The sequence below is a fragment of the Geospiza fortis genome, unplaced genomic scaffold, assembly GCF_000277835.1.
Source record: "Geospiza fortis unplaced genomic scaffold, GeoFor_1.0 scaffold1532, whole genome shotgun sequence".
Lineage (NCBI taxonomy): Eukaryota > Metazoa > Chordata > Aves > Passeriformes > Thraupidae > Geospiza > Geospiza fortis.
In genome coordinates this window covers 156739-175210 of record NW_005054627.1, presented here as the reverse complement: position 1 = coordinate 175210, position 18472 = coordinate 156739, and the positions used below count along the sequence as shown (strand labels likewise).

Below are 18472 nucleotides of genomic sequence, written 5' to 3'. Positions count from 1 at the left end.
CTTTCCCTGAGCTGCTGTTTGCTCAAAAACGTGTTTTAAACACTTCTGTGGTAGGATCTCTGAGCTCTCTGAGAGGGAGGCTTTACTCTGGAGGAACCCTTCCTAATTTCTAGATGGTCTTCTAAGGAATCCAAAGCTCAGCAGCACTTACCAATGATCATGTTGGCCAGGGAGGCTGTGAGGGAGAACTGCCTCTCCAGGAACTTGCCCATGAAGGTTGCCAAGCCAGCCACCATGGCAGAGATGTTGACCTGAGCCAGCACCACCAGCAGGTACACGGGGTGCCGCAGGTTCCTCAGCAGCACCACGGGGAAACCTGAAAGGACAGGGGGCCACTGTTGCACAGGGAGCAAAATTCTGATCAGGGAGCCACAGAAGAGCTGGGGATGGAGGGGACTGCAAAGCTCATCTCGTTCCACCCCTTTCCCTGCAGCCTTCTGGCAGAGCTGCTGCTAAAACAAACACAAAAGTAATGGGAAGTCATTACAAGTTAATTTATTTGTTTGCTGTGGTTGCAATTTCAGTGTCCTTTCAGTTTCAATGAAAAAATGAAACAGTGAAAAGTGCGTTTTTTGATAACAGCCAAGGAACGCTCCAGCAAACTGCCCTAGGGCTGAGCCCTTGAGCAGGAGAGGCGTGCAGCCTGCTGAGCACATGGGGTGCCCCGTGCTGCCAGCTGGGAGCTGCCACTGTCCCCGCTGGAGTGGTGTCCCCTTCCTGCACACCCCAGAGCCACCTTCTGCTCTGCTGCTGCTCCCCCAGTGCCTCCCCCTGCTCGGGCTGGCAGCAAAGGGCAACTTCCAAACAAACTGCTGATGAGTCTCCCAGATGAGGGCCAGGGCAGCCAATATGCTGGAGCAGAGATAAGGAATTAACAGCGAGGATTAATGCAGAGGACTGCCATCAATTAATGGTGTTAATTCTCAGCAGCTGACAAACAAGTGGGACAATCTTTCTATCTGCCCCAGCACAGCGCTGCCCGAGACATCTCCCCGGGGTTTGTCTGGCAGCTGGCCCCAGATGGGGACGGATTTTGGCTGTCCTAAATCTTCTGTGAAGAGCAAAAGGACTCTCTGAGGGTGCAGTGGGGTCCCCCATGTCCCCAGCTCCCCTTCATGGCAGCATGGCCTTTCTAGCTGAGCACTTTACCCTCAGGTCAGGCAAGCAGCCAAAAATCGTAGGGAGCTGCAAAAGCAGGTCCTTGGAGGGGCCCAGGCATACCAGCATGGACAAGGACCCTGGAATGCTGACCCTCTGCAGGCTGGCAGTCAGCAGAGAGGGAAGGAACTGCATTACACCACTGTCAGCCCACGGGGGGAGATGGTTTTGCTCTCAAGTACCACCAAAGGTCCTGATTTTTGAAGAGTATTCCCCGAATTTCCCAGCCATGTTGCAGACGGGAAACCTCAGCTTCCTGGCTAAAAATCTCCTGAGAGCCAATCCAGCCTTTTGTGGGGATCTTCCACCAAAAATTCCTTTTCCCTGGAGGTCTTTGGTCTTTCTAATCAAACCACACACCCCAAATCAGAGGTGAAAAGCTGAGCATGTCCCCACTTCATGGTGGGAGCAGCAAGATTTCCATCCTCTGCAATCCCTAATTGGATCCTCCTTGCAGCTCCAGAGAAGCAGCTGGGCAGAGAGCGAAAACAAGTGGAAACTTTAAAATAATAAACAAAAACATCCTTGAAACTGCCTTTGGGGACCATAAGGGAAACAAATGAGTCACGAGTGCAGCGTTCCAATTGCTTTGAAGATCACCTTTAATGGGGTAATTCCCAGTATGTGCAGCAGAATCTGCACATCCTCCCAGGTGTTTTCAACAGAAGCCTGGAAATTAGCAATGGAAATGACTTCAGGCAAGCTAAATCCTACTTTTTCCAGTACTGCAGGAAGACCTGATGCCTGCAGCAGGAGGAATCTGGGAGGAGTTTGTGAGTGTGAGGAGCAGGGCGCAAGCTGGTGTCACACAGAGTGTCTGTGCCAGAGCCAAGATCAGTGCCCAGCTCTGAGTCCAGACAGAACTCCATGCTCTGAAATATCCCCAGAGCCTGGCCTGACCCTTACCCTGCACACAGCCCCATCCTGGTGCTGCTGCTGGGCTGGCAAAGCCCTCCCTGCCCTGACAGAGCCTCCAGGGCTCTGCATCTGCCCCTCACAGCCTGCCCAGGGAGGCTCAGGGGCTCCCAGGAGCACCTCCTGGGATGGATGGGCTCCAGCCCAGCCTTGCTCTGCTTGCAGGACATGGCAGAAATTGCCACAAGAGTGATTTTGCTCTCTGGGTATCTCCAAAGCAACAGAAGATATGGCAAAAGGGTTTCCTTCTCCACAGTTATGGAATGGACCTTAAAGCCCACCCAGTGCCACCCCTGCCATGGCAGGGACACCTTCCACTGCCTCAGGGTGCTCCCAGCCCTGTCCAGCCTGGCCTGGGGCACTTCCAAGGAGAGTCAGGCTGCAGAATCTCATCTCCAAGTGCTGCTTTCATAAATTAGCATGCAGAAAATAATAGTAAAAAGAGAAACAGAGAGAGGAAACAAAACCAGCGGGAGAGCGGTGAAATGGGAAGGAAATTCTCTTTCCAGGGACTTGCAGATGAGCTCGCCCTGAAGTCTCTGGGCTTCACCCAAATTGTCCCAGGTAACCATCACACACTACCTGCCACCTGTTCCTGGCTCTAAAAAGAGTTTTGTGAGAGATCCTGGTGATTTCAGCAAGGCTGCTCTCCTGACATAAACCAGACGCTTCATTTCTTTCAGAACTGGGCTTTGGGGGATAAATCCTGAGAAGTAATGGATTTATTAGCACAGCCCTGACACAGCAACGCTGATTCCAGCCCCGCACCAAAGCTGCAGCGGGAGCAGGGAGCTCATTTTGATCCGTGTTTGGGAGGCACAGAGCAGAGGGCTGGTGTGAAAATCCCATCTGAGCACCATCAGTCTGCTCCCACGCAGCCTCTCCCAGCACACAGGTTTCTAAATGACAGTGCCACAAGGTCAGGGGGGGAAGAAACCCCCGACTGCCTCCTCTAATTGAGCATTAGGCTGACAGCAAACGCTGCCACCAGCGGGAGGAAAGCCTGCCCACGCCTGCCTGGCTGAGCCTGCCCTGCACTGACCTTCAGAACACAGAGAATTTGCCATAAATTAACGGGATAATAGTTGGGAAATATGGAGGAAGCCGACACGGAGTGACTTCAGAGGGTCACTTTTCTTAAGTAGCTGCCAAAGTGCAGAGTATTTGAAAAACCCAAACATCCCAAGCATTAGCAGATGCATCCACAGGCTGAAGCCCAGCTGATCCCCTTCAGCATAAAGAGCCCACTCATTTCCAAACAATTTAATTGCACGGGATTCAGATGTCCCTCTGGGCTTTAACTGCCCAGACCCTGGCCCCAGGCAGTGCTGGCCTCTCTCAGTGGTACAGGAGGTCAGCCTGCCTTGGACAGCATCTCCAGCCTTGCAGGAGGGAGTCTTATGAGGTTTTTTGGGGAGGAGAAGTTGCCAGTGCTATTGTGGGACCGATTCCTGATTCCAGGGCCTGAGGACTGAGCAAGAGCAGCCCCCAAACCCCTCTGACTGAAGGGGTCTGTCCCTTCCCATGGCTCCGCTCCAGCCCCACAGCTGGCACCCCTCCTCCCTGCCTGCATTTGGGCTCTGGTGAGACTTTGGCCTCTGATTCCCACTGCCCACATGAGCCATAGATCAGAGTCACAGCAGGATTTGGGTTGGAAGGAGCCTTACAGCCCATTCCATTCCACCCCTGCCATGGCAGGGACACCTTCCACTGTGCCAGGCTGCTCCAAGGCCTGTCCAGCCTGGCCTTGGGGACTGCCAGGGAAGGAATGTGGCACTCAGAGTGACCAAGGCCAGGTGCTTTGGCTGGCAGGAGGTGCAGCAGGGCAGGGAGCAGAGGGCTTAAACCCAACCCTGAGCCTAAGGCGCATGTCAAGGGCTGATCCAGGAGCTGGGCTGAGCCCAGGGGGAGCATCCCTGCTCCCTGGCAGCACTGCAGCCCTGGCAGGGCCCAGCGTGGCCGTGTGAGCTGCTGTCTGTGCAGGGGTGTGGGCTCACTTACGTCTGATGAACTCCATCAGGGAGAGGCTCTCCGTGTGCTGGGACCTCGGCCTGAGCTGGCTCAGCACGTCCTCCCTCTTCTTGCTGCCTCTGTCCTTCCCTCTCACCACCTGGGGACACACCAGAGGCTGTCACTGCACACGCCATGCCACAGCTTCCCTGCCCTGGCCTTTGTCTCCCAGACCCCGACACACAGCAGCCCAGCACGGCCATCCCTGTCGTGTCCAGCTGTGCTCTACCAGCTTGTTCTACCCCTGTGTGAGGGCACAGGCACCCCAGGAGGGACACACCTGGCTTTGGATGGAGGGTGAGCAATCCCTGTGCTCCCTCACAAGCTGCTGGGCAGGAAAGAGGCAGCAATTGTAAGAGGGAAATGTATCCAGGCAAGGAGGAGGTCTGGAATGGAGGCAGGATGTTGGTCACCCCCTAAGGCAAGAGGCTGCCCAGGGCAGTGTGGGGTCCCCAACCCTGGAGGGCTCGGAGAGGGAAGGTCCATGGCAGCTCCCTCGGGGTGTCCCACACCCCAGGCACAGAAAGCCAAAGAAGCGCTGCTGGGATGTGTTCTGATCCCACAGGAGCGCTGCTGGGATGTGCTCTGATCCCAGAGGAGCGCTGCTGGGATGTGCTCTGATCCCAGAGGAGCGCTGCTGGGATGTGCTCTGATCCCAGAGGAGCGCTGCTGGGATGTGCTCTGATCCCAGAGGAGCGCTGCTGGGATGTGCTCTGATCCCAGAGGAGCGCTGCTGGGATGTGCTCTGATCCCAGAGGAGCGCTGCTGGGATGTGCTCTGATCCCAGAGGAGCGCTGCTGGGATGTGCTCTGATCCCAGAGGAGCGCTGCTGGGATGTGCTCTGATCCCAGAGGAGCGCTGCTGGGATGTGCTCTGATCCCAGAGGAGCGCTGCTGGGATGTGCTCTGATCCCAGAGGAGCGCTGCTGGGATGTGCTCTGATCCCAGAGGAGCGCTGCTGGGATGTGCTCTGATCCCAGAGGAGCGCTGCTGGGATGTGCTCTGATCCCAGAGGAGCGCTGCTGGGATGTGCTCTGATCCCAGAGGAGCGCTGCTGGGATGTGCTCTGATCCCAGAGGAGCGCTGCTGGGATGTGCTCTGATCCCAGAGGAGCGCTGCTGGGATGTGCTCTGATCCCAGAGGAGCGCTGCTGGGATGTGCTCTGATCCCAGAGGAGCGCTGCTGGGATGTGCTCTGATCCCAGAGGAGCGCTGCTGGGATGTGCTCTGATCCCAGAGGAGCGCTGCTGGGATGTGCTCTGATCCCAGAGGAGCGCTGCTGGGATGTGCTCTGATCCCAGAGGAGCGCTGCTGGGATGTGCTCTGATCCCAGAGGAGCGCTGCTGGGATGTGCTCTGATCCCAGAGGAGCGCTGCTGGGATGTGCTCTGATCCCCTGCAGGGGAGCCCCAGGAGCAGGCTGAGATGTCACTGGAGCTGCTGGGACACTGGCACTGACTGCAGATGTGCTCCTGTGCCCGGCAGGGCTCGGGGCAGCGTGGTTTGCAGGGGAAGCCACAGAGTGTTTACAGCTCTGCCACCCCATCAGCTCAGCAGCCCTGACCCGAGCTGGGCAAATGAGTTCATCCAGCAGCAATTAGAGATCTGTCATGGACAGGAGGAAACAGCAGCTCTTGGGCTGAAACCCCTCCTCTGCTCTGAGATGAGAGTGCTCATTAAACAGCAGCGAGGTCACAGTGCCTGTGCTGGGGCTGCCACCTGCCCTTTTTAAGGGCAGAAGCAACGAAACTCCTTTCCTGTTTTGAATTGCTGGAGCTCAGGCTTTCATACATTTTTCAAATGCAAAGATAAAACCCCTTTCACTTTTCAACTGCCTTACAGGGGCTCTTCTCTGCTCTGAAACTGCAGCGTTTTCCAAAAATACATTCAAGCTGCTCCTGCCCGTGGCTTCCTCAGCTTCCAGCTGTTTGTACTTCTGAGAGTCAACAGCCTGCACGTCCAGACAAAACCCCAGCTCCCCCGATCCCCCAGTCTGGGATGTCCCCGTGTGTGACCCTTGCGGGCCATGTTTCCGTGGCTCAGCTGCGTGCACATGGAGCAAAGCCCTCACAGAGGGGGGAAGCTCCTCTCCCTGTGCTGCCTTGGCCCTGGCATGGTGTTTTGCTGTCTGAAAGGATCAGGAAATACATTCCTGTGGGCTGAAGGAAAGCAGGGCCAGAAAGAAAAGCAGGGATCCAGCCTGCTTGCTGTGGATGATGCTGGAAAGGTGCTGCTGCACCATCAGAGATGCCCAAGCCCTGAGGAGGATGCTGTCCCTCTGCCACGGGGGATTTTGGCATTCTCAGAGCAGAAATTTGTCAAGCTGGAGCTGGAAGGTGCAGTAACACGAGCTGGCTGCTCAGCCCTGCCCCAGCATTTGCCAAGGAGAAACAAACTCAGCTTGCAAAATGCCCCCACACTTGGATCTTCCTGGGTGAATCCTTAAAGGACTCAGCTCCTTGGTGCCATTCATTGCATCTCACGGTTTTGCAATCAGATTTTATCTGCATTTTTAGGTGCCCCTGGATCCCTGAAGTGTCCAGGCTGGACACTGGGGCTTGGGGCACCCTGGGACAGTGGGAGGTGTCCCTGTCCATGGCAGGGGTGGCTTTAGGGTCCCTGTAACCCACCCCATGCCGTCATTCCATGAGTCCACTGGCATCACTGCCACCCTCAGGGGGCTGGAGGAGGCAGGCAGGCTTTTGGGGAGGGAGAATGAGGCTGCCTCACACTCTGCATCAGGAACAGCGTCCCCAGCCTGACCTTGGCCTGGGGAAATCCCCCATCTCCCTGCACAGACAGGAGTAAATCCGGGCATGGCTGAGCAGGGCTCTGCAGGAGAGGAAAATGAAAGCAGCTCTCCCTGGCAGCTCCTGCTCTCCCACCTGCTCCTGCACCTGTGAGAAGGGCAGCCAGAGGTGCCAGCAGGCTGGCTTGATCCAAATGCACCCCTGGAAACAGGCATGAATGACCTGCTCTGTGACAGAGAGGTTCTCTTTGTTTATTTTGAGGTTTCTGCAGAGTTTCCCTCTGGCTGTGAACAGAACCTGGCACTCCCAGCTCGCTGAAAAGTAAGGTCACAGAAGTTATTTTCATATTAGACAAACAAAGTGCAAAGCTCACGGCTTTGGAAAGAGCTATTTTCCCTTTGACAAGGTCAGGCTCCCTACAAACACCTCATTATGCCTCTTCCAGCAGGTGTGGGTCCCTCCAGGGACCCTGTTTCCAGGAGTGGTAAAATAACCAGCTGAGGGGCACCTTGCTCCCACCACAAGGGAGGATTATTTTTAGCTGCTCTTTGTGCCTGCCTTTAGAGCTCCCTGGGGAAAGTCCAGCTGTAGAGAGCAGGATTCCTGTAGCCTGTCCTGCCACTTGGCTCTCTTTGTTCCTGGGCTGCCTTTGGTGGTGCTTTTGGAGCTTTAATGAGGCACCCAGAGCACCACAGTTCCTTTTTCCAGAGAAGGACCTCGATTTCCAGCACCTCTTGGGGGCCCTGGGAGAGCTGGACAGGACTTTTTGCAAGGACAGGGAGGGACAGGACAAGAGGGAATGACTTTAGGAGGAAGGAGGGCAGGGTTAGGAATTGTTCCCTGTGGGGGTGCTGAGGCCCTGGCACAGGGTGCCCAGAGCAGCTGTGGCTCCCCCTGCATCCCTGGAAGTGTCTGTTTTGTCTCTGAGAGCAGCTTTGCCCCTTCCAGCCCCTTTTTGTGTCACCCTCAGAGCTGCAGGACAGGCAGAGCCTGTGTGGCAGGAATATTGGAATATTGTGGCAACACTGCTGCCTGCCTTGGGATACACCAGCAGATGGCAAAGCATGAGCTAAACTATGGCCACACAGCAACTGGAGAGTGCTGGGAGCTCCTCACAACCCAGGACACAACTCCAAGGAATGGTTCAGACCCATGGAGGCAGGATTAAACTGGAATTTCTGGGGAAAAAGCTGCTCTTGAATGAAAACAGTTTTCCCTGTATAAGAACCTCATCCTCTCATCCCCTTCCTGATTTCATGACAACCTCATGGCTTTGCCATGATCAGAGGATTATTCAGGATGCTTTGGTGCTCGAAACCTACTGGCAAGCAGCAAAGCAGAGAAATAAAAATGTTCTGGCTTTGGAGCGACTAATTTAGGAGAAAAAGATCAAAAGAGCAGCCCCACACTCTCATTAATGTTAACACGAGCCATTCCTGGGACTTCAAAGGAAGAATTCATCAGGAAAAGGTGAAGCTGCAGCGTGGAATAAAACACGTAGCTGTGTCTTGGCTGGTGGGAGGAGGCAGATCAGTCTCCAGAGGCGCACAGGGCTCCGTGACACCCAGTGCTTGCTGCACGATGCCCTCTGAGGAGGGTGGGCACGAGTGGGATCCCAGCTGGGGCTGCAGGAGCTCCTCAGCTGCCTCTGGCCCAGCAGGGCTGTGCTTTTCCAGGCTGAGCCTGAAGGGATGTGCTGTGGGCAGGTCAGCACACACACACAGAGGAAAATATCCATTTCCAGCACATCTTGGAGTGCTCCTGCAGCTCACATGTGTTACCCAGCACAGCATGTGGCAAACTTTCTGCAAGGATTTTTATTTGAATTTTTTTAGGCAGGGCCCCTTGCTGGTGCTGATACCCCCACAGGACAGGCGTGGCTGCCCCAGTGCCTCCCATTCTGCAAAGAGGGCAGAATTTGGCTAGTTGCTGTATTTTCCTACTATTATTTTTAACTGTCAGCAGATTCCAAGAGCTTTCTGAGGGAGATGCAAAGATGGGGAGAAATCCAAGAATTCAAGAAATTCACATGCTGCAGAGGGACATGTGGGTGCTCAGCCATGTGGGAGTGCTCCCTACAGATCCCAGCCAGCAGAGCAGGGTGAGACCTTCCTGCTCCTTTTAAAATCAATAGCCTGTTCCCCCTTAAACCCTTCCAAGCTGCTCAGAGTGCAGCACTTGCCAGGAAGTGCAGCTGTTTTAGCTGGAAGTGCATTACCTTCTCTCGAGAGGCGTTTATGAAATTAATATTCCCATCAGCCCTAATGAAGAACTTTTCCCTAAGATGAGCCTCGAGCCTGCTAGCCCAGACCTTTCCCAAGGCTTGAGGGCAGCCCAGGCTGCAGGAGGAGCGATCAGGCATGCTGCATTTGGGGTCACCCCCCTCCTGCCATGCACAGGGCACCCCATCACCTCACAGCTCAGGTCAGCAGCAGTAATTCACTGCCCCATCACCTCACAGCTCAGGTCAGCAGCAGTAAATCCCTGCACCCCCAAGCTGAGCTGGCAGAACAGGTCAGGGAACCCCCAGTCTGCACTGATTCCTGTGGAGATTCAGGCAGTGTCAGGAGAAATGAAGGATTGCTCTGCACAGACTTGTTCAGGCAGGGAGGTTTCGATGCTCAGCACATGTGGAGGGCACTGACACCACTTCCAGCACAGCCAAGAGGAGCACAGCTTCACCTCCTGAGCGGGTCCCAGCAGTTCCAGGCACATCCCAGCCCTCAGAAACACCTCCTCTGCCAGCACAGCTCGTTCTGCTCTGCTGCTCCCGAGGCGCTGCCACGCGCGGCCGGGACGCTCGGGGAGGCCCTGGGGAGCAGCTCTGGAGTGCTCAGAGACCCCTGAGGAGCAGCTCTGGACTGCACACACACTACTGGTGTGCAGCTCTGCACTGCCCAGACACTCCCTGCCCTCCTCCCCAGCTCTGCCAGGAGCCCACTGATGCAATTTCAACTCCCCCTCCAAAATGCAGACAAAAGCTGCCAGGATGGGCAAAGCCTCCCCTGGCAAACCTCTGGTAAACATGAGAATCTGGGACTGCATCCTCCCCTCCCCAAGGCACAGAACTCTCGTGGTTTTGGTTCCTGTGGCATTTCAGCCCCACCGAGGTGTGTGTGTGTGTGTGTGTGTGTGTGTGTGCAGAACCTCTCCTACCTCTTTTGGCATTTCCCGTGGGAAGAAGAAGTATGGCAGGGCACACAGGGCCACCAGGCTGGCAGCCACCAGGAACCCGGGCCACCAGGCCCCCACCCAGCGTGGGTCCTTGTTGGTGAGCTGCACCTCAGCTGCAAGAGGAGAGGAGAGGGCCATCAGACCAGTGCTGGGAAAAAACAGGGACCCCAGCGGCCCCAGCCACCCCCAGCACCAACCAGCCCCAGGGTGGTGGCTCCCTGCCCAGGGACCATCAGTCCTGGGGCCTGGGCAGCGTTTGCCCCGATCATCCCACCACTAAATCACATTCCATGGTCTCTTCCCCATTTCATTGCTGCCCCCAGGGCGTCCAAAGAGCTCCTTTGGACGGAGACAGCTGGCCCAGGGATGTGCTGGATGCCCACTCTGCCCCACTGGCACAGAGAACCCCCGGGGGGCTGGAATCCCCTCTTCTCCCAGAGCTGTGCCAGGACCTGTGCTGCCTCACCTGAGCTGACTTTGTCGATGTCCACGTAGAACCTCAGCATGGCAGAGCCCAGCATGAAGGCCACCCCCGGCCCCACGACTGTCAGGGAGAACAGGATTCCTGTGGGGCACGAGAGCAGGGAGGGCTCAGCCTGGGAAAGGGACCTGGGGCACACAGGAGCCTCAGGCTCTGCTGCACCTGCCTCCAGCACAGCCCATTTCCCTGGCAGCTTTCTGTCTCCAGGAGCAACAGCCCCATGCGCCCCATCTTCCTTTCCCACGTGGAATTCCCTTTGGCTCAGACCTTTCCTGACACTCGGCCTCCTAGAAGGACTGCAGTACTCCCAGGAACAAGAGGTGCCCCTTGGCATCAGTAATCCAGGGAACACCAACTTTTACAAGGTGAAGGAGATAAAAGTTATCAGTGAACTCTTCTCTGCGAATTGCTGATAAAAGAAATCCACACATGTAAGATTCAACTCCTACCTTACAAGTGAGAGGTTTGGATCACCTACCAGAACAAAACTTGATGCTGTGCTTCCTTTTTCCAGCAGTAATGACCTGGTTTTGATCTACCTTTGCTGCTCCATTCAGTTCCAGGCTGTGACAGGTAGCAGCTGGGGAAGGACTGGAAGGAGCTGCAAAGACCACCTTGTCCATCTCACCACGCTGGGACAGCCCTGTGGGCCTGTGCCCAAGCTGTTCTCCAGCACCCCCATCTCCCAGCTGGTTGAAACTGCTTTCTTTGGTTTGGTTTTTTTGCTTTCTTTGGCTTGTTTGGCTTTGCTGACAGCTAAACAGAGTCCCCACTGCTGCCCCTTAAACCCACAGCTGCCACTTGTGAACACAGAGATCAGACTGTCCCTCTAGTCCTTCCTGAAGCCTCTTTGGAGGAGTTTATGGTAATTAACTCCAGTTTTTGTCACTCTCAGGCCAAAAACCCCCAGTTTCTACCCCAAATGGTTCTTCCCAGCTCTCCTGCTGCCTGCCCAAGCCTGAAGCACATAGACCCTTTCTGCAGAATCCCTCCTGGCTGTGTGCAGAGCAGGGCTGCAATGAACCCTGCTCTCATTAATGCCAATTATCGCAGCCTGGCCTGGCTCCAGCCCAGGAGCAGCCTCACCCAGGTAGAGGGGGGAGTTCCTGTGGCTGGCGAAGTCGTCGATGTAGGAGATGCCGAAGGGCTGGATGGGCACGCCGCCGATGCCCAGCAGGGCCTGGGCCACGAACATCACCAGCAGCACCTCCTGGTTCTCCCTGGAGCCGTGGGGAGGGCAGCTGGCATCGCTCAGGTTGGCCCCAGCCGCCGGGGCCCCGGGCTGGCACAGGTCCGTGGTGTTGCTGAAGGTGCCTGAGGTGACAAGGGGACAGCCCTGAGGAGCTCGGTCTGCAGGAGGGACTTCTTCATTCAGGCACTGGAAGGATCTGAACACCCCCAGCTCTGGGTCTGCTCCAGCAGCTCCACATCCTTATCTCAGTCCTTATCTTATCTTTACCCTTATCTTAGATGGCAGGTGAAAGAAAACACAAAGAAGTGCAAAGATCACCGCACTGGTGTTCACAGAGATGGCATCATGAGCCTGGAAAGCCTTCAAGGCTTTTCCTCCATCAAGGGTCACTCCCAGGACCTTTGATAGACCGCCCAATACAGGTAAATGAGCAAACCTGCAGATTTTGTGAGCAGCTACCCAGGAAATGAGAGCTCGTTTTCTTCAGAAGAGCTGCCTAAGTGAAAGGGCCGATTCTAGCACCCTCATCTTCCTCAGAACCCCGGGCAAGGGGGTGCTGGTGCTGACAGCAGGATTTCCATGGTTATGCCCCAGATCCTGTGGAGCTCCAAGTGCTCAGACACAGGCCCACCTGCAGCAGCACTGCTGAAACACCAACTCAGTGTTTCCAAGCTGGGGTTACAGCTGGCCCCTGCTTGCAGCCAGCAATGGTTCAGCTATTCAGCCTTCCTTTGGTGTCTGCAGTTGCCTGAACCAGCTGCCCTCCCTCTGGTGAGCCAAACATGTTTAGTGGAGGCTTCTAGAAGGTTTGGTGGACCTTCATGGCAGGAACTCGGGAGGTAGCAAGTACCTTGTTTTTTCTTTCTGTTCCCATCCCTTCATTTTCCTTTAGGCAGAAAATCCCAAACCCACCCTGTCCTGTTCCCTACATGAGTGATTTAAACCCTTTCTCAAGGGAGGCTGATATTCCAGCGGGGCCTAAAACCTCAAGGACAGCCCAGCTAGACCAGGGAAGGCAGGTGAGGCTGGATGTGCAGCAAACAAGGGGAGCCAGAGGCACAGCCTGCGTTTTGGTTGTTTTCCTGCCCTTTCCCATGGTTCCATGGTCCCCACATCCCCCTGGCTCTGCTTTCCACCAGTAGCTGCTGCCTCTCAGGGCTGAGATGATTTCATTCTCAGAAAAATAAAATGTCCTGAGGGGAAGCCAACAGCTTGCAGCTCGCAGTGCCTGGAGGGAAGGCCATTTCCCAACAGCTTCCCTCTGCCAGGGGGCAGGGATAGGTGGGATGTTGGGAAGGAATTGCTCCCTGAGAGGGTGGCTGCCTAGAGAAGCTGTGGCTGCCCCTGGATCCCTGGCAGTGTCCAAGGCCCCCCTGGGCCGGTGGAAGGTGTCCCTGCCATGGCAGGAGTGGAACGAGATGATCTTCACGGTGTTTTCCACGCGAACCACCCTGTCATTCTGTTATTTGCTCCTGGGGTCCCAGGGCCCAGGGCAGGTTTCTGAGCAGGTTTCTGAGCACTCACTGGCCACGGAGTGGTCGTACTCGTAGGGGCCCGTGAGGAAGTGTGGCAGGGCCATGAGGAAGCCGGCCAGGGACACCAGCAGGGCCCCGCAGCCGATGAGGCGCGGCCGGTGCACGCGGCTGCCCAGGTAGCTGACAAAGACGATCAGCAGCGTGTTCCCGACCTGCAGGGACAGAGCAGCGCCGTGTCCCCGGGCAGGGCAGCACGGGGACAGCGCTCAGGGGCACGGGGGCACGGCTGGGGGGGCTGCTCACCTCGTTGAAGGAGGCCAGCAGCCCCGAGGTCTGGCTGGAGAGGCCGTAGCGGCGCTCGATGGTGGAGATGGAGCTCTTCAGGTAGCCGGAGACCAGGAGCTGGGAGAGCTGCAGCAGCCCGTGGCAGAACACAAAGAACTGCCAACACAGAAATGGAGCCCCCAGCAGGGTCACCCAGAGCTGCAGGGTCACCCAGAGCTGCAGCACAGCAAACTTCATCCCCCTCAGAAAGGCACCATTATCCAACTTCAACCTCTGACCACAAGCCCTGGAAATATCACCCCTGCTCTGCCAGCAGTGAAATCTCCTGAGATGAGGTCAGGACCATGGAACTGGCCCCTGCCAAAAGTCACAGCAGGGTCAGTATCTGCGAGGAGGGTGTAATTTCTTAGCTGAGAAGTGGCTTTGGACAAACACTGGGATGTGTTTGCCTTCAGCTGGGATGAGCCCTGTTTGTGTTGGCCCTGTCCCTCGGATGCAGCAGCAGAAGGGATGTTGCACAACAGTCCTGTTCCCATTCAGCCAGGGGCAGACAGCCATCCCCACTGCTGGGAGCTCTTGTGGGACAGGAATGAGCCCTTCCAAACACACCAACAAACAACTCAGCAGGTCAGGGACAAGAATTCAGGCTGCTTTCCTTTCCTTTTCACAAAGCCCTGGATGTAAAACACATCTCCTTTGGAAAATGTGATGGCTCTCTTCCACTTCCAGAAGCAAACCTGGTCAAAGTCAAATAATCTGCCCTGTCTCCATCCTCCCTCCTCCATCTGAGCCACCTCCCTCCTGCTGCCTTGTGGCTGTGCCAGGCACCCCTCCAGCCCCCAGAGGAGCTCAGATACCCATCCCAAGCAGTCACACACCCTCAGGACACAGCCCACCCACCTTCCCGTGGGATGGTCTGGGTGCCCTGGCTCCTTCCAGAGCTGCTGCCCTCACTCTGGGCTGGTGCCCAAACCCTTGGGGCACTGCTCCTGCTCCGTGTGTTTTGCAGCAGCTCCCACCATGGAGAAACTGCTGAGCCTGGCCTGGATTCCTGCTGCATCTCATTCTGGTCCAGGCCTCAAGTGAGGTCACTGCCAAGCTGGGCTGCTCTGTCAGCCAAGGCAGCATCCCCAGCACAGAAAGGGGGAAGGTCAAACCCCTGGGAATGGCAGGGCCGGGCTGAGGTCACTGCACACCAGGACAGCATCCAGGACCTCCCCCCTTCCAGCCTCATGTCACCACTGACGGCTGCAACGTGTCTGGGCTGGGAAAGTGTCACCCAGCCAAAGGAAGGCGTCCCCAGAGTCAGCCTTGCTGAACCTCCTGCGAGTCACTGCCTGTGTCCAGGCCCTGCTTCCTGAGCACATCACCTCAGAGGGAAAGGCTGAAACCAGATCTGGTTATTGCAGGCAGCCAGGCACACAGCCCGCTGAGTATCCAGATCCTGGAACTGCAGGGGTTTACAGCAGCTGCCCAGCACTGCCCCACATCCTCTGCAGCTCAAAATGCATTTGTTTGGCTATGTCCCTCAGCTGCATTTTGACACGTGGTCCATGGTTTTTGTGACACGTCTCTGGAGATATAAATACCCATAAAAACTGCAGTGCTGTGATTTTTGGTCCTCCAGCCACTTCAAACACATCCAACCACATTGTGCAATGGTTCTGTGTCTCTGCAAGAGCCACTCAAACCCTGGGCTGCAAGTTTTGTTCTCGGAGGAAGTCATTTAGAAACCGGACAGGGTGGCTAAGTTCTTGGAAAAAACACCCCAGGAGAAAAGGGGAAAACATCCTGTGCCGAGGATAATTGTGTTCTTGGTGACAAGGCTTCCTCCACATCTGCCCATGGCAGGGCTTGCAACAAGAGGGTCTGCAAGGTCCCCCCCAACCCAAACCAGTCTGGGATTTTAGGCTCTACCTTCACAGATGCAGCAAAATACAGCTTGATACTGCTGGCTTTGCCCCTCAATGGTTCAGTCTTTGAACCCTTTAAAATATCTCCTCATGGAAAAATCAGCAGGGTCATATCTGTGAAGATAACCTTGCTGGGGAGTAAAGAAGAACCAAGCAAAGCCCACCAGATAAAAAGCAGCTGAATGGGCTGAAAGAGGACTGGGGAAGAGCCTCAGGCCATGGCTCTGTGTCTCCAGCCTCTGTGCAGGCTCTGCTGGCCCCTGCCTCAGTGACTCACTTTGCTCCTGCCACACGGAGGAGGGTGACTAAATGCACCAGCATTCATAGAAAAACCCTCAAAACCCCAAATCGCCCCCACAAAAGGGACAGAGAAGTCTTGAGCCTTTAAGACTGACTGTCATGTTTTGCTCTCTGGCCTGGCGAGACTCTCCAATGAGGCAGGTAATTGGCTTCCAACTACCCTGAATGCTGTCATGCACTGGTGATAGGGCTGCCACTACTGATAACAGGGAATTATCGAGCCAGAAGGAAATGAAGCAGATGTTGCAAGACACAGGGAACCATTCCAGGTGGTTCTGCAGCCTGTGGTTCTGCAGAGCTCCTCAAACCCTCACCTGGTGAGCCTGGGCTTGCACCAAACCCAGGAGGAGCCAGGACTTAGAAGAAAGGCTTCACACTGACAAAGCCAGAGCTAGGCGGGCTCTTGGGCAGGAATTGTTCCCTGCACAGTGGAAGGTGTCCCTGCCATGGCAGGGGTGGCACTGGACAGGCTTTAAGGTCCCTCCAAGCCATCCCATCCCATCCTGTGACTCTCTGGAGGAGCTGGGAGTTAAACCTGCACTGAAACATCGCTGCCCCACCACTGGCTCTGGAACAGAGACAACTCCACACCAAAGGCACTTGTGCCCTGGGAACACAGAGGGCATTTCCCAAGCACACCTGGCGCCCATAAATCCTCCCAGTGCCTTCTGCAGGAGGCTGAGCTGCTGTTTCCCAGCGCAGGGAGCCGAGGGGGTGCTGGGGAAGCAGGGGTGTTTACCTTGATGCTGAGAAAGGGGCTCCTGCAGAGCCTGCTCCGGGCCACGTCGGGCTGGCTGCTCCCCGTCATGCTGTCAGCCTGTCAGAGATAAATCACTCAGCACAATGCTCGGGCCTGCGCCTCAATTCCCCCCTGCTCAGCAGGCAGAGTCCTGCCAAACACCCCCACAGCGGGCACACAGGTCTGCCCAGCAGCCACTGATTGTTCCTGGCTTTCCTCTGCTCGGGGAACTTTGATTCTGCAAAGCCACAAAGCCGCCTGCAAAATGCGAAACCCCAGAGGCTGCGAGGTGAAACGCTGCTCAGCAGGGCCAAGGACAACATTGTGCAACATTTCTGGGGTCGGTGTGACGCCTTATCAACGGCCTGGGTGATGGGGCACCCTCAGCTGGCTGCCAGCAGCAAACTCTGGCAGGGCAGCTGGCAAAGCTGATGGCTGTGCTGCCATCCAGAGGCATCTCAGCTGCCTGGAGAAACGGGAATCGAAGGGGAGCAGTGAGCTGCAGAAATGGGTTTCCAGAGGGACCCCATGGGCTGCAGGAACGGGCTCTGAGAAGGATCTCAGCGGGCTGCAGAACCCCATGAGATTCAAGGGGATGCAAAGTCCTGGCCCTGCCCTGACCAGGACTCTCTGCATCCCTCTGGAGGGATCTGTCCAGGATCGGGGGCAGCTTCCCATCCCTCCCCGTGCTGAGCACTGATGGATTAAAGCCCTGCATCCCTGTGCATCCCATTGTCACCCACGGCATTCCCGCATCTCCCCTGGAATTACCCCTCCAGGTAATTCACTTCTGGACCCTCGGCCACCACCTAAATGCGAGCATGCAATGAAATTCCAGCCCCTGGGAAGCCAGCAGCCCCTCCCGCCTGCAGGTGTCCTTCCCTCCTGTCAGCGCCTCCTCCCCAGGGAGCCGCGATGTCTTTGTTGGGTTTCGGCAGCCAGGCTTCCTGCTCAGGAAGCTGCATTGTTCCCAGGCACGTTAGAGCCATTAGGCTTTAACTTGTTGTTCAGCACATTCTAATAGATGTTTTCATCTCGGCAGCAAATGGGGTGAAAGGCTTCCCATTATTGTTGTGTGTAATTCTATTTCCCCCGTGATGAGAGGCAAAGGAGCGAGGACCCGCAGCCTCAAACTAATTAACAAAATGCAGGGGTTGATGTAACTTCTCGCAGGAGCCTGCCTGCACTGTGGTGCTCATAAACGCTGAGAGGTGAATTCCAGAGGGGACCTGCCCGAGTTCCGAGTGCCACAGCAGCCTCTGCAGAACGCACTTGCTGCCCTCAGCCCGTTCCGAGAGAGGCTGCTGTAACAAATCCAGGCTGGGATCAGTACAGCGGCTTTGATCCTCAATGGAAGCAGGCAGGAAAAACTCCCCGGCCCCTGGAGGTTTGGCTCAGCAGTGCTGGGGCAGAGGCACCTGCCTGGCTCCAGCCCTGATCAATTACTGACAGCCCTGGGCTTGCTGCTGCAGCCCCTGGGCTGCTCAGGGGGCAGGAAAAGGGTGGAACACCAGAGGCAGGAAACCCAAAGGAGCCTGGATTTCCAGGGATGGGAACGTTCATGGAGCTGGGAGAAGGCTCCGTGTCCTCTAATGTCTCTGTCCCTCGCTAGACCTGCAAACCACAAATCCAGAATGCACTCTGTCATCCTTTCCAGCTCTCCTTGAAATGTGTGGAGGAGGGAGGGAGGGCAGCTGACCCCCGGGCAGTGCTCAGCAGCGATCTCAAACACCAGGGTTTGCCAGCAGATCAAACTGAGGACAAACCCCTGCCCTCAGATCCCGCCCAGCTCACCCAGCCCCTCTCCCTTAGGAATGAAACTAAACAGAAAGTACTTCGATCCTGCTGAGAGGACATCAAATAAAGAGGGAGATAAGACTTAACTGATTAAAAAAAAAAATTAAAAACCAGGATGGATGGATGGACGGATGGTTGGTTGTTCAGAGTGTTGCAGATCCATCAGCTGCTGCTGTTCCTTCAGATACAGGTGCAGGAATTGTTCTCAAAGCCCAGTTTTCTTCCCACTTCTGTCCTGGGTCAGTGCATCCCTCAGAAAGGCCTGGCATGGCAATCCCAGGGAGCT

The 18472-nt window shown here is 55.9% G+C and overlaps 1 protein-coding gene across 1 annotated transcript in view; it reads right to left on the bottom strand.

Moving 5' to 3' along the window:
- The window catches only part of SLCO2B1 (solute carrier organic anion transporter family member 2B1), a 29570-nt gene that overhangs the window by 5647 nt on the left and 5451 nt on the right, over positions 1 to 18472 (bottom strand). Inside the window, exons 2-9 of the mRNA XM_005430425.2 lie at positions 16390 to 16467; positions 13456 to 13593; positions 13202 to 13364; positions 11572 to 11799; positions 10471 to 10569; positions 9987 to 10117; positions 4075 to 4183; positions 152 to 316 (exon numbers count right to left, since the gene is read on the bottom strand). Coding sequence (XP_005430482.1) covers positions 152 to 316; positions 4075 to 4183; positions 9987 to 10117; positions 10471 to 10569; positions 11572 to 11799; positions 13202 to 13364; positions 13456 to 13593; positions 16390 to 16458 — 1102 coding nt within the window. The 5' untranslated portion in view covers positions 16459 to 16467. The remainder of the gene's footprint in view (positions 1 to 151; positions 317 to 4074; positions 4184 to 9986; positions 10118 to 10470; positions 10570 to 11571; positions 11800 to 13201; positions 13365 to 13455; positions 13594 to 16389; positions 16468 to 18472) is intronic.